The 15,354-nt window shown below is 37.6% G+C and overlaps 2 protein-coding genes across 3 annotated transcripts in view; one reads left to right on the top strand and one right to left on the bottom strand.

The window, feature by feature from the left end:
* Nucleotides 1-4,654, bottom strand: part of LOC311074895 (inhibin beta B chain) — a 13,242-nt gene extending 8,588 nt beyond the window's left edge. Inside the window, exon 1 of the mRNA XM_084101847.1 lies at nt 3,570-4,654. Within this exon, the coding sequence (XP_083957973.1) occupies nt 3,570-3,954 (385 nt within the window). The 5' untranslated portion in view covers nt 3,955-4,654. The remainder of the gene's footprint in view (nt 1-3,569) is intronic.
* Nucleotides 4,655-6,265: 1,611 nt separating this feature from the next.
* ralbb (v-ral simian leukemia viral oncogene homolog Bb (ras related)) lies at nt 6,266-10,978 on the top strand. 2 transcript variants are annotated; one of them, XM_084101845.1, is made up of 5 exons: nt 6,266-6,387; nt 7,454-7,602; nt 8,393-8,601; nt 10,006-10,183; nt 10,263-10,978. In XM_084101845.1, the coding sequence occupies exons 2-5, from the start codon at nt 7,489-7,491 to the stop codon at nt 10,380-10,382; spliced, it is 621 nt and encodes a 206-aa protein (XP_083957971.1). In that variant the 5' UTR covers nt 6,266-6,387; nt 7,454-7,488; the 3' UTR covers nt 10,383-10,978. The 2 variants fall into 2 exon arrangements, with proteins under 2 accessions (XP_083957971.1, XP_083957972.1); XM_084101846.1 differs by lacking the exon at nt 6,266-6,387 and adding an exon at nt 6,597-6,712.
* Nucleotides 10,979-15,354: the final 4,376 nt, after the last annotated feature.

Raw genomic sequence — 15,354 nt, 5'->3', positions numbered from 1 at the left:
GTTCCTGTTCAACTGAAATCACCCTTAGCTTTACGGGTTTGTTGAGTTCACGAACCCTAAATACGAGCACTAGTGATGCCTGAACTGGACTGAACACAGGAGGGATGGTGTTTACTGTCACTACCAGTTCCAGCTGGCCAAATCAAAGCGTAAAAGCAAAGCTAAAAACAAGAGCGAACGCAAGATCACAGGTTGGACGGCTTCCCGCTTCGATTCAGGCCTTTAGTAAAGCGCGGAGCACATTCATCACTGGGCTCTAATAGACAGCGCGAGCAAACTCTCCCTCTTGGCACTCGTCCTCACCTGCGTCTCCACACACCATTAAGATGTCACAGAAACCTAGAGGGACTCACTTGGCCTCTGCCAGCGCAGGGCAGCTTCATTCTTACAGAGAACCAGATCCTCCAGAAGATTCTGGACGTGTTCCAGCGCTCATGTCCTGAGGTCACCCCACACAGGCCCACCAGTGGCTCCACAGCTCCCAGCATCCAGAGCCGCTCCGGGACGCTCCGTCCGGCCACGCCAACCGCACAAAACTGCTCTGTTTGTGCATAATTCGTTACTTTCTTAACGCATGTCTTGAGTTGGTTTTTGAGGAAGATATTTTATGTATATTTTAGGGCTGTCAAACCGATTAATCACAATTAATCGCATATAGCATAAAAGTTTGTTTATACAAATATATATGCGTGTACATATATGTGTGTGTGTGTGTATGTATATATACAGATACACACATATAATATGTATATATAAATATAATATATATATATACACACATATTATATAAACAAACTTTTGTTAGATGCGATTAATCACGATTAATCGATTTCACAGCACAAATTTCTTTACTATAACTACCTTTTTTTTTACAGAATTTGAATATTATTATTTGTTTTAACTTCCTTGAAAATGTCTTTTCTTTCTTCTTTTTTTGTTTATTTCAAATATTTTTCTATTATTCATAGATGAAGCATTAAACACAACATTGTTTTTATGACATACTAATGAAAGTTAAAAATAAAATATATTACTGAATTAATATACATTTCTATCTTATTTTTTCATTTATTTTATTACATTTATATTTTTTATATATATATTCTGACCTGTCAAGCACTTTGAGCTGCATTTTATGATTGTGAATGATTCATCGTGCGTGTTTTTTTAAAACAAAAAGTATTCTTTATAATCTTTCACTAAAATATAATAACTTGTTCTACATCTGAAATGCCTTTGCTCCTTCGTCATCAGTCTGTCTTCAGTTTCCACCACCTTCATAGAAGCACTTTGTTCCATCTATTAAAATCCTCATGAATAAAACCATTAAGTTTTATGTTTCTGTCTGTTTCGTTCTGAAATATGTCACATTATGGATGTTAAATGGGTTGCATTTATGATGACTTTTAAGATTCTTTTGAGCAAAGCATAGAAAATAAAACCATTAGACTTAATTTTAGCAAATCTGCAAAACAAAAAACAACGTTCCTTTAGCAACACATGCTGTAAAAGCATCAGACGACGCCAGGAACATATCGATCACTTAACCTGAATCGATCAGGAATGGCAGAGCAACACAATTGTTCACCAGTCATTTTTCAGTTTCAGCATTTGGGTAAATTGTCCCTGGATCTCGTCCGGGTGCAAGTCTCATCTTGGCAGCCACTGAACAACACAGCACAAAAGGTCAAAGGTCCAGGTCTGCACTGGATTCAATAATTGCGCTTGCAATCTCGTGCAGGACTTGACGAATGCCTGGTTTGCAGCACCGGGACGGAGGGCAGCGCTTGCAACGGGTTAGTAAGATTCGACGTGACCCTTTTGAATGTGTGCTTTACTAAGAAAGGATTTCGAGTGTCTTTGCTTCTGATTGCAGTTTGACCTGAACTCAGATTTGCTGCGAGCTGCTGAATTTGTTTAGCAAATTCTACGATACATTGCTGAAAAAACTTGAAGTCAACATGAAACGCTCTTTGCATCCCATTTTACTTGCATAATGTGACAGACTTTTGAATGTAACAGGATATTTAAGTGGAAAAAATGAGGGACGGGATGTGATTCAGTAGATCTGAATGTGAGTTTGTACCGCATGCATCCCAATGCTCTTCTTTATGGAATCTAAAGGGAAAGATGTCCTCTTTATTGCATTAACTATTATTAAATTACTAGCTATTTGACGTCAATAGAAGAAAAGACGTTTCGGAAGTTCATGAAACAAGACAAACACCTTTTGTCTTTGTAAAAGATGTGCGCTCATGATGTAATGAGATCACCATGGCAGATTATAACGATTATTTAACAGCATTTCACCCACTTTTAGTCTTTCTCAGTCCTGTATACAAAACATACTCAACACTGTAGTCATCTGAAAGTTGTGCTGTGTGTGTTTTCATGTTTCGCTGATGTCAGGTAATAGATCTGTGATGCATTTTGATCTCATTAGTTGATTTATGAGTTTCAGTTGGCTTTAGTTTGATCCTTTAACTGGACTGTGGATGCATGAACAGTTTTCTGTGTGAGATGACTTTAAATGCTCTTTTTGATGCTCTTAAAAGGGTTCTGAATAGAACAAAAAGATTAAATGCTCTAATGCCTTAAAGACCAAAACACTGATCTGAAGATCCTATAATGAAACATCAAAAACTTTTTTGATCCTCCAATGAATCATATAGCAACCTAAACAGCCAGAAATGATTTAAAATAACCTTTTACATGAGTATCACCCCATAAATGAGGCAGAGCGGGGCTAGTTGTCACAAGAGCTGTATGTCAGTAACTGAGGTTTTGGTGCTTTTCTTTAAGACCTTTAGGATCTTTTTTGTGACTTCTGTCCTCCAGATTAAAAATGCAATTTTTTTTGTAATATCTGCAGCCTATATAGACAATAAAAATGCTGACATGCATCTGAACTGAAAGTTAAAGGGTCATGAATGTCAGGCCGGGGCAAGTTGTCACATTTCTTAATTATAAACAATTTAGTAATGGCATTTTCCGTTGGTTACAGTTTAATGTTTCTACATGGAAAAAAAAAGTTGCTGCCTTAAATTTTTAAGGACAATCAACTTGGATGTTTAAGTCATTTCAACTTAAATTACATTAAACTGACTTAAAAAAATGAAAAAATATTTTCATTTGTTATCACAACTTTTTATCTTTTGTCAAATCAACTTAGATAATACATGTGGTTCAGATAACATAATATTTTGAGTTTCTATTGATTAAACCAATCTCCTTCATTACATTTACTAAAATGTTTAATTTCAATGAACTCAACATTTTAAGGCAACCACAGGTAATATATATTTTTTTAAGTTAGACCAACAATATGTTTTACCAGCTTGATCTCATGAAAATGCGTCTCTATACACTAATCCTACCCAAACGTATAATGCGTACCCCACACCACTACTAAACCTACCCATGCGTATTATACGCACGTAAAAACTCATTTTCACGTATAAATTACACGATAAACACAATGCATGCTATAGAGACGCATTTAATGTGACCGGGTTGGTTATACAGTGCACGCGTAAAAGCGCGCGCACAGACCCGCCTCAAACACACACCTGTCTCGGCGAAGCTGATGATCTCCGAGGTCTCCTCCTCCACCTCGTTCATGGACGTGGCGTGTCCGTCCAGGTTCGGGATCTCCACCCTCCCGTCCTCGCGCACCTTCCCGGCGTGGAGCTTCTTGAGCGCGGTCACCATCGCCGCCTTCGGGACGGGGTGTGTGATGTTGGGTCTGTCCCTCATCTGTAACCGGCTCAAGATGTGCCTCTTCACGGCCTCCAGGAAATCCACGTCCACCCGCGCGGGTCCATCGGTCTGGCTGAGCCCGCAGGACGCGCAGCTCGGGCCGGTGCTGTGCGCTTCGGTGTCCGGTGCCGGTGTGCAGCGGGTGGAGACGAGGAAGGACACTAAACAAAGCACTTCGAACATCAAGCTTTTCATCTTCTGTGATGATAAACTGCTGGAGAGCTGGAGAGCTGGATTGATGGAGATGAAAGCGGCCAAGTTCGTATCCACCTTCTCCAACTCCGAAAAAAGTGGTGGTTAATAAGTGGGGAAAGGCTGTAATATCCACTCGTAGAGATGATCCAGTTTATGAAATAGCAATATAACGCAATAAATCCTGTGAGCGGCTTGAATATGTTCCTCTTGTTTTTGGTCACTCCGCGATGCTTGTTCAATTCGGATCGATATCACAGTGAGAACGGCCCGTTACACCATCCGATTCGTGTATGATGTTGGATAAATAGCAACGTGTAAGCAGAGCTCTTGAGATCTGTCCGCGTTCAGCCGCGCTTTTACGCACAAGTCCGACGCGTCATGGCATCTCAGTATTACGCGTCAAAAACCCCACAGACTAAACAAAGGAGCTGTTATGATTTGTCCCGGTGATTTCTTCACGCTTTTGAGTTAAAATCATCCATGATTAAGGGAAGCGAGCGCAAACCAGTCAGTTTCCCCACAGTGTTTCCAAATAATCATTCGCCGTTTTGCCTTTGTTTTCAGTTCTTCAGTTGAAGATCCCGTTCTCTTGTGTTGGGCATTTTGATTTCCAGTGTACGTTTCCCAAATACTTCTTCATCATAGCTCTCGGGATGGTGTTCTGGAGCTTCAGCTTTTTTCTCGCGCAAACAGACATTGTGCCGCTTTGGAGCCTCTGGAAAGTTTTTATACGGGACTGGAGAACCACGTGGGACGATCCGCCAACTCCAGTCAGAGGTAGAGAAACCTCGGGATCTGTGGCAGGACTAATGCACATTTCCAGCAGGAAAAAAATTGCAGTGCTTATCAAAATGTGTTGAAATGCACAATACACCTAATATAGAATATAGTAATGATCGGTCCAATATAATATAATTTCTGCGAGTTAAAATTAGCCTATAAAAATAAAATTACATGCAAAAAAAAAAAAAAAGTACTTTTACATTAAGGTTATATGAAGTATAGGCTATATATAACATGGTTTTAGTCATGCAGTGTGCAAAATATTATAGTTTGATATAGCCTGCCTATCATAATAAAGACTAGATTTAAATGCTGGGTTGTTTTTCAACCCATGTTTGGGTCAAATATGGACGAACCCAACCGTTGGTTTAATTTTTTTATTTTTTTATTCTTAAACCCAACGGTTGGTTTATTTATTTTTTAACCCAACGGTTGTGTTTGTCCATATTTGACCCAAACATGGGTTGAAACAACCCAGCATATTTCAGAGTGTGTATTTATTCAGATCAACATTCTTTTAAAAGAGAAAAGACATTTTTTTATTTTGCTGCTAAGTACGCAAAAGCAAAACGACATGATTTTAGGTGATTATGGATCATCAAGGTCAAAAGGCGAACTGTGGGTCTGAAGTGATGAAGCGTCCTCTTTGAATCAAACCCTTCACAGCCAGTGTTTCAGTCTTGGGAAGTAAATGAGCAAAACTTTTAACTGTTTTGACTGAATGAAAGTGTGAACTCGTAAACTGGTTAAACAGGCGCCAGAGAAGCTCTTTCAAACCTCACTAACTAGATCTAACAGAAAGAGTTTGAAAAGTAGGCTATGGCTAAAAAAAACACACCACAGTAGCCTAGTTGTTTTTAAATAGAACACGTGCAAAGAGGGTCTCTTAAAATAAAAAGTACTTGACTAAAGGGTAGGCCTAATTTTATTTTACATCTATCTGAATAAAATAGTCCAGTGGTTTATGAATGATAGCGCCTCACTGATGAAGTTTAAAGTTGTAAAACAGCGCCACCACTCGCCAAATTAAGAATTCACAAGTCCTGCGTACACTTGACACCTATAACTGCATTAACACATTATATATATATATATATATATATATATATATATATATATATATATATATATATATATGCAAATTAATAATTAATATACACACACACAAACACACACACATATATATATATATGTATACCTAGCCTACATACAAATAAATATAAACATAGGCTATGCCATGTACAGAAAATTTCACAGTAAAGTAAGTTGCTACCTTACATTTTTAAGTATGTCATTACAACTTAAATTAAATTAAACTGACTAAAAATTTGCTGAATCTTTTTTTTAAATTGCTGAACTTATTTTGATGAGTTAAAGCAATGTAAAAACATAGCCTATGTTGTATAGAATTTTGCACATCATATGAAAAATCATCATACTTTATCACAAATCAAAATAAAGACTACCTTAGCCGAAATATCCATACATGGTGTAATGGCGTCATATCCTTGTAATTTGAATATCCGGTGGGCGGGGCGGTGTAGCTTGTACGGGACGGGAGTAGTGGATTTGATCCCGGGTGGCAGAATTATGTTTTAACCGATTATACATTCCAATCAAATCCCTAGCCCTTCACAGATCAAACTTCCGGTGAGTGATCTATGAGACTTTACGTTGTTTTGATCAGTTTAAATATGTTTCAGATCAGTTTGCGCAGACGAAAACTTTGCAGTTCTGAGGTATTTCCTCGGATGAAGTCTTTGTGGGAAAACTCTGTGATTGACTGTTTTCACATCCAATGAGAGGCAGAGTAGAGGAGGACCCGCCTTATAATTTGTCTGTTGAACCAATCAAGAGCTAGAGGAGGCGGGCTCTCGCCTATAACAATAAGGAAGGGGTGGTGTCTCTGTCCGCGGGATGGAAAAGTGAAAATAGCTTTATTCAATTTTACAACAGCTTGCTTTATACTTTTTAAGTTAGTACATTTTAGTAATGTAGTGTTGTTTTCTGTTTCTTACTGATACTGTTGTCCTTACAAAGAAGTGCTATGGCTGACGGTACCATGGTACTTTTACTGTGTAGCCTACCATAATAGTAAATGATTAATTCATATTCAGTATCGTAGTATTTACGTTGTACGTCAAAGAATACCATTGTACTATCATGGTACATGACTTATAAACATGGTATTATATAGATTGATGGATGCACACAGTTGAGCACAATTTAAGGTGCATTTATTTGGATTTTATATTAATAATATGTATGCATTTGTAATATGTTATTAATAATATATATGTAATTATGGTAACACTTTACAATAAGGTTCATTAGTTAACTACCTTAGTTAACATGAACTAAGAATGAACAATACTTCCTCAGCATTTGTTAATCTCAGTTAATATTAATTTCAACATTTACTAATACATTATTAAAATCAAAGGTTGTGTTTGTTAACATTAGTTAATGCACTGTGAACTAACATGAACAAACAATGAACATCTGTATTTTTATTAACTAATATTAACAAAGATTAATAACTACTGTAACAGATGTATTGCTCATTGTTAGTTAATAGACTAACTAATGCTAACTAATGAATCTCATTGTTAAGTGTTACCGTATTTATAATATATATATATATTATGAATGTACTTATAATATATACATAATATGTATTAATAATGTATGTTTGTATTCTTTTGTATGTTTGCAGTCTAGTTCTGTTTCTTCTTCTAAAACACTAAAGTCATGGCAGCAAATAAGAGTAAAAATCAAAGTTCGCTGGTCCTGCACAAGGTGATCATGGTTGGCAGTGGCGGAGTGGGGAAATCGGCTCTCACACTGCAGTTCATGTATGACGAGGTGAGTTCATCACAGTCTTCCTTCTAAATTATGCCATTTACTCTCCTTCATCTGCTCTATTATGATTATTACTTGTTCATCACAGTCAGGAAGAGTTCCTTTATTTAGGCCCAATCCCAATTCTAATTTATACCCCTTCGCCTACCCCTTACCCTTCACCTACCCCTAACCCTTGCCCCTTGAAACAGAGTGGCAAGGCGTAGGGGTGAAAATATTCCCCTAAGAAATGGGACACCACTACTACACCGTTACACATCGTCGCTAGCGCCTACATCACAGGAAATGCATAGCAGACGTACGGTAAAAGATAATCCAATTCCCTGCCGCAATTACATTCACCAGTTATCAGACATGGAAATATGTTGCGGGACTATCGTTAGCGAACGTCAGCGATTTTATTTATTTTTTGCAAACGTTTCTTAATATGAACACAAGATTGTATGTAACATAAAGCTAATGATTATTTGTCGTTAAAATACTTATGAATGCCAAAAATTCGTACATTTATGGGTCAGCCATGTTGCCTCTGTAGCCGGTGTATGCAGGGACATTTCTCGTACCCCTTCGTTTGAAGTGTGGTCCCGAAAAATCTTCGTTTTAAGGGCTATATGGGCCTTCCCCCTACCCTTCCCCCTCCAACCATAGAGAATTGAGACAACCCTACCCTAACACATGAACGCACTAAACAGAGGGGTAGGGGAAAGTGAAGTGTGTAAGCGGTAGAACTGGGATTGGGCCTTACTCTCCTATGTCTATTATGACTATTACTCGTCTAATATGTGTTGCTCAGTTCGTGGAGGACTACGAGCCCACCAAGGCTGACAGTTACAGGAAGAAGGTGGTGCTGGATGGAGAGGAGGTGCAGATTGATATCTTGGACACGGCGGGTCAGGAAGATTACGCTGCCATCAGGGATAACTACTTCCGCAGCGGAGAGGGCTTTCTCCTGGTCTTCTCCATCACCGAACCAGAGTCCTTCAGCGCCGCGTCAGAGTTCAGGTCAGGACATCCTGCTTATCTGCTGTTCTAGTGCCTTTACACACGCTCAGTTCAGTCCCAGTGTGGAAGAAGCACAGTTACCGCACTGTGTGTTCTCAGAAAGAGCAGAATGATGTTATCATTTCGCTGGCATCCTGCCCACAACAACACTCTGATCATCTGATGGAAACAAAATGTCGAGCTGTAAGATATAAGACATACAATAAGCTAAAACTGCTTAAAATCAAGATGTAAGCGGACATCATATTTATTATAATCTGTTCCTTCAACAACTGTCATTTTATTTATGAGTCAGGATTGGAAAACCAGGATATATGAGAGAATTTTAAAAGAGTGATTATTTGAATATATTGACACTCCTAGTTTCTGAAAATAAAAGTGTTAAAAAATGATCAGCTTTGTCATTATAGCAGAAGAACTAGAAATATATTGGTGGATATATAAGGGAATTTCTAGACCTGGAAAAGTCATGGAATATATATGTTTTACGAATACGTTAACAAATTAGTGCTGTCAAAATTAATGCGATTAATTGCATCTAACATAAAGGTTTGTGTTTATATAATATACAGTACACACACACACGTACTAATATCATATAATATATATATATATATATATATTTAAATATAATAATATACACACACACTATAATGAATATATGTTTTTCTAGTTATATCAAACTGTAAAATATTTTATTGGGTAGAAATTGCTATTTGTGAGTAAATAATAATAATGATAAACCTGTAATGGGGTTTATGCGCAACAAACTTCCGTATATTGTAAAACAGTTGAAACAGTGACATTTTATTTGATTGAAAGTACAAAAACTAAGAATTAGAACTCAGAATTATTATTTTTTTAAAGAAATTGATCATTTTAATCATCAAGGATGCATAAAATTGATCAAAAGTGACATTAAAGATATTTATAAGGCACTGCTATAAGGTAAGCTATAAATGCTTTCTATTCATCAAAGAATCCTGAAAAATAAGATGCATCACAGTTTCCACAAACATATGAAACTGTTTTCAACATTGACTATAATCATAAATGTTTCTTGAGCATCAAATCATCATATTAGAGTGATTTCTGAAGGATCATGTGACACTGAAGACTGGAGTAATGATGCTGAAAATTCAGCTTTGATCACAGAAATAAATTACAGTTTAACATATATTCACATAGAAAACAGCTATTTTATATTGAAATAATATTTCACAGTTTTTACTGTATTTTTCATAAAACAAATGCAGCCTTGGTGAGCATAAAAGACAGCTTTCGATAAAAAAAATCTTAATTATGCCAATCTTTTTTAACGTGTTTGTAGAGAGATTCTCAGATTCTCACCTGAGCTGTGTTAGGATCATATTATATGTGTTTATGTGTTCCTGATCCACACAGGGAGCAGATCCTGAGAGTGAAAGCAGAGGAGGATAAAATCCCTCTGTTAGTGGTGGGGAATAAGTCTGATTTGGAGGAAAGGAGGCAGGTGTCTGCGGACGAGGCCCGAGCCAAAGCGGACGAGTGGGCCGTCCAGTACGTGGAAACATCCGCCAAAACTCGAGCCAACGTCGATAAGGTTTTGTGCCTTTCATATCCCGATCCTCTCAGAATACATGATGATTGTGAGTGCGTCAACTGGGGTCTGTTGTTTGCAGGTGTTCTTTGACTTGATGAGGGAGGTGCGGGCGAAGAAGATGTCTGAGAACAAGGAGAAGAACGGAAAGAAGAGTGGAAAGAAGAAGAAAAGCCTGAAAGAGAGATGCACACTGCTTTGAGCCGGCCTGTCCTGGACTGAGACGTTCCTCTGATGAAGAGGAGACCAGATCTTCATCCCTCCTCCATCCTTTTTGATGCCAAATACAATCGAACCAGAACTGCAACTCTATCACATTTTTTGCACGTTCCTACAGGTTTTCCCATATCAAATCAGCAGTTCAACTCTGGAATATGGAGCTGTGACATTCCTCGTTCATTGGGCCTCATTCGTGAAACACAAGTTTTGAATTAATGCGACAAACTATTTAGCAATTAATTCTGTGTGTGTTTCATGAATTTCTTTATTTTTCACTTTATCACACATAAAACATTTGCTTTTTGTGCTAAATACTCTATTTTATCTGCCTCTGCCTTCCTTAAAGGAAAAGGCAACAGACATTATATGCAATGTTTGTTTGTTTTGAATGCAGTAAAGCATTATTACGCAGCTTAACACGGCTGACGGAGTTGGTGAGATTCTCAGAATCCACTATGCAAACTCATGAAATGGTTCACAAAATAGACAATTGATATTTTTGTAATCAAATATGTTTTATGTTTCATGATTTCTCTGCCTGGTGATTATCGACCAAATAAACCTTCTCTGATTTTGTTATGAATCTCCTGTGTTTCACTGAAGCGATGCCGTTCTGGTTGTGTTTTGTGTCTCAGTGCTTTTTGTGTTTCACTCTTGTTTCTGCGTTTGATGACCTCCGGAGTTTTGACAAAGGACGGCAGCAGGGCCATAAGAGTTTATGAGAGCAGTAAAAAGTGTCCGGAGGCAATCAGTCACCTTGACTTTGAATGTGAGAAACCGTCTATTCAGCATTTAACACCCCATTGTAATGTACTTGATTTGCGCATGCTCAGATCTGAGGATGCTGAGACCTTCAAGAGCCATGCAAACTGGACGATGGGACAATGAAAAAATATTACAATAAGAAAGTTCAGTAACCCCACACATCATTTGTGCCACAGGTTAAACTACCTTTTGTGATACCTTCAGCTCATGGAAATTTGTTAAATTGTTTACCTTTTGTTGTGATTATATATTAATATACTTTTCTTCCAAACATCTTTAGTGAAATTAGTGAAAATAAAATATAGTAGGAGAATGACTAGCTATTTTCGCCAAGACAAATGTTTAACTTTCGCCCAAATATTAGCGGCCTACAGTTCCGCTCTCGTGAAAAATAAGTTTACTCCAGTCATTTAAATCAGCGGCCATCTTTGAAACGCCTCTATGGCAGCTATGACCCTGTTCAAAGACTGATGATGTGATTTAACGGTCATCAGCATCATAAATCCTGCAAAGTTTTTTAATTTAACATGTATTATAACACTTTACTTTTTTATCGTATTACGTTTGCATCAAATGACAAGAAACTAGTTAACGCTGCTGTCAGGGTGTTAACAGCTGCTGTGGGAGTGACGGTAAAGTTGACATCTTTCCCACCCAGCAACAGACGTCATTTGTACGTTGTTTTTTTGGGCTAAATCAAGTCGTCCTGTCATGGCCTTCGTTTAGCCCAAAATTTGGTCCAAATTTAGCCCAAAAATAGACATTGAAAATTGGGCTTTGTTTGGTCCAAATTTAGCCCAAAAAATAGACGTTGAAATTTGGGCTTTGTTTGGTCTGTCTGATTTGGTTTAAATTTAGCTCAAAAATAGACGTTGAAAATAAAATATATTCATGCCTTAATATTGTAGCCTATAGCCTAGTTTTTAATCAATGTTTTACAATTTTATTTCTACACCACGTTTACCATTTCTAAAGCTATATTATATTATATTATATTATATTATAGCCTATTATATCTAAATGACGTAAACATAGTTTTACATTCTCAATACTGCTTTCATGTTCTCATTCCATTTACAGTTTGATGATGGCCACAGGCCTACTATCCACTTAATAATGTATCAAGTTTCTGGATTTGATCTGATTATCAAATAATTCACTCCATCAATTCTACATTTATGTAAATACTGCGTGACTTCTACGTGTTTTAAGGGGCGTGCGCAGTCGCATTTGAACTGAAGCAGAGGGCGTTACCATGGAAATTTGGCGGCAGCTCAACTGACACCAGCTGCAAAACTCTCTCACTGTTGTTTTTACTACTTTCAGGTAAGTTTAGTCCCTACAATTACACAAATAGCACATACAAATGTTTCTGATACTTTCTTTCACGTAAATGACATGCTTCCTTGAATATTTACTTTATAGAAATGGTTTAGTGTCTTCGAAAAAGTCCGTTAGCATCTCAACCTTGAGGTCTGACTGCCATTATCAATCTCTCTATTTTTTCCCTCTTTTTGAAAGTTGTGAAAACACTATTTTGGAGTTTTTATTTTGCTATTTGAGCCAATGGGAACACACAATATATTTAATGTATTCTCTCATTCGCCGCTATAACCAACTATGACGACTTTTGCTTCTGAAAAAAAAAAAAAAAAAACAGAAATGTGAAATGGTCTATTTTAGTCATGCAAGGACAGCTCTTATCTCTTTGAATGGGGAAACATAAAATTCTCCAAATATGTTCACCAAGCTTACGATTAAACTTCATATTTGAAATCACCAATGAAATCTGACAGCAACTGTCTAATAAATTTTGTTTCTAAACACTCAAATCTTGCCAATGCGCATGTGCAGTCATAAGTGCTTTTTTTTTTTTGCAGTCATACGCATAGATATCATATAATAAATTTATTATATGATATCTGTGGTCATAAGTGCTCGTCTTCTAACGGCTGCTGCAGTGACGCATTGACTTTACCATTCGGCGATTGGCTCTTTTATTCAGAAGGCGGGACTTACTCCGCCATTTCGCGTTGCTCTTGGTTTGAACCGTCTTTGTTGGTCTAAAAAGTTTACAGAAATTCATTTTCCACCGCTCACTGAGGTAAATCTTACTTTGTATTTCACAAGGAATGATATATATTTCGTTAATGATTAACTGTGAAACATGTAAACGTGTAACGTTAGTTGACATTAAATGCTCATAATATTCACACACCCTCAACTTCAAACTTAAATCTGTACTTTTTAATACACATTTTTAGTTTGACACCATTATTTCTTACGAATATTAACTATAGTTTTATTATATTAAAAGTGTACTAACCATGTTTTTTTGTGGCAGATTGGTTATCATTTGTATAACCACAGTTTTACTACAAATATGGTTAAACTATTGCAAATCCATGGTTAATTTGTGGTTACCATGTTTTGTGTTTGTTTTATTTCAAGTTCAAATTTATTTATATAGCACATTTAAAACCAACCATAGTTGACCAAATTGCTTAACAATGTCAGTATACATTTCTTGTTGCACATGCAGAAGACGGTGGTTTATGTCCAGTGCTGTAGCAAACGTTTCCATCATTTGGTTTTACCACCATGAGCCGTTCCTTTCTACTGATTTCAGCAAAGACTCACATCAACCCATGGAGATGTGGCTGATTCCCCAAGCACAGGGAAGTGACCGGTCTACTAAAGAGAAGCGTATAATGGCAGTGATGAATAATGAGAAGTCAGAGAGTCTATGTGAAGCTCTCATGATAGACAGAAGCTCTTTTGATGGTATTTATTATCTTTATAATGTGCCTGATGTTATTAGCCACAGCCTGCTATTTTTAGGATTGAATGATGAACCACGGATGTAGATGAATGCATCTCTCTAATGAAGAACGCCATGTTGAACTGTCTGTACAACCCTTTACAGGAGCCGTGAGACGCCAACAGCTTTTAGGACATCTTCCCATGAGAAGACCCGGCCCAGCCAGTCAACCTGCCAGAAGCTAAGCTGACAAAAAGCCTTGTAAGTCTTGTAAACGGGTGCTCTGGTGGAGAGATGCAATGCCCAGCATGAGATGGATGAATCGGGGAAGAGCTGGTGTTTATTCACAGAAGGATCTTCACTAAGTTTTCTTTCTCTTCAAAACTGCATCAACCAGCCGTTGTTCAGCTACAGGTACCTTGACTTGAGCACTGGACATTAGCTGAGCACTAGTATTGTGCTACTGTTTACCTCTTCACATAGAAGAGCAAGTTACTCGTTCTATTGTTCTATATAACATTCTCTGTCTATCTATATATCATTCTATCTATCTGTCGTTCTATATAACATTCTCTATCTATCTATTGTTCTATATAACATTCTATTCATCAATGAATTGCTGTCTATATCTTTCCTCTGGTCCTGCAGGCTCATCATCTCTATTCCTCTTTTTTCTCTTTTGCTGTTGCTTTAAACTTTTTCTCTTTATCATTGTCATCTCCACTGCTCTCTGCTGAAGATCATACATAAAATATGAAAACACTTCAGTACATATTCAGTGCTTAAACATCTTTCAAATGAAATGTTGTTTTCAGAGCAAATGTCTTCCTGACGATTACTTTTAGAGTAATTCCAATGACTGTCCAGCAGAGGGCAGATGTTTGATGAGCTGACACGCACCTGAGCGGCAGGACAGGGAAAGCTCTTCTGGAACTTCCAGTCAATCCTTGAGTTTTCGCATTGAGGATCTGATGTCAAAGTGCATGGCCAGATTTACCATCACCCGGTAGAGAGTTTCAAATGATCAGAAGTTATAAACTAGCGCATGTTGGGTTATTCTGCAGGGTACTGGCTAATTAACCAAGTTGCATGCCAGGGGAAGGGAGATTTAAGACTTCTAAGGCCATAGTGGCGGCATACTCGCAAATTAAGATATATGGAGAAAAAATAAAGGACACAGACCTCAGCCAATCAGAATCCACATCCTCCTGCTGATATGATGTAATCAAGGCTGTCACTCACTTTGAAGTAATGCTGCAGGCTGTCTATGAGGCTTCTCCGAGGGCTGAAGACCAGAACATCAGCGACACATTAATAAATCTGAGAGTCTGAAACGAGCACAGGTGTGGATGTGAGATTATACCTGTCACAGGCGCGCAGGCGTTTGAGCTGGAACTTCATATTGGCTTCTGGGAAGGTGTATTTATGC

Source organism: Abramis brama, assembly GCF_963993115.1.
Source record: "Abramis brama genome assembly, chromosome: 23".
Taxonomy (NCBI): Eukaryota; Metazoa; Chordata; class Actinopteri; order Cypriniformes; family Leuciscidae; genus Abramis; species Abramis brama.
The sequence above is the reverse complement of the archived record's forward strand: the minus strand, read 5'-3'. Positions and strand labels throughout refer to the sequence as shown.

Bases quoted from the DNA above. Each gene is read 5' to 3' on its own strand.
- ralbb (XM_084101845.1), top strand. From the start codon at position 7,489: ATGGCAGCAAATAAGAGTAAAAATCAAAGTTCGCTGGTCCTGCACAAG. The intron at 7,603-8,392 runs GTGAGTTCATCA...TGTGTTGCTCAG, and splicing joins TGCAGTTCATGTATGACGAG to TTCGTGGAGGACTACGAGCC. The intron at 8,602-10,005 runs GTCAGGACATCC...TGATCCACACAG, and splicing joins AGCGCCGCGTCAGAGTTCAG to GGAGCAGATCCTGAGAGTGA.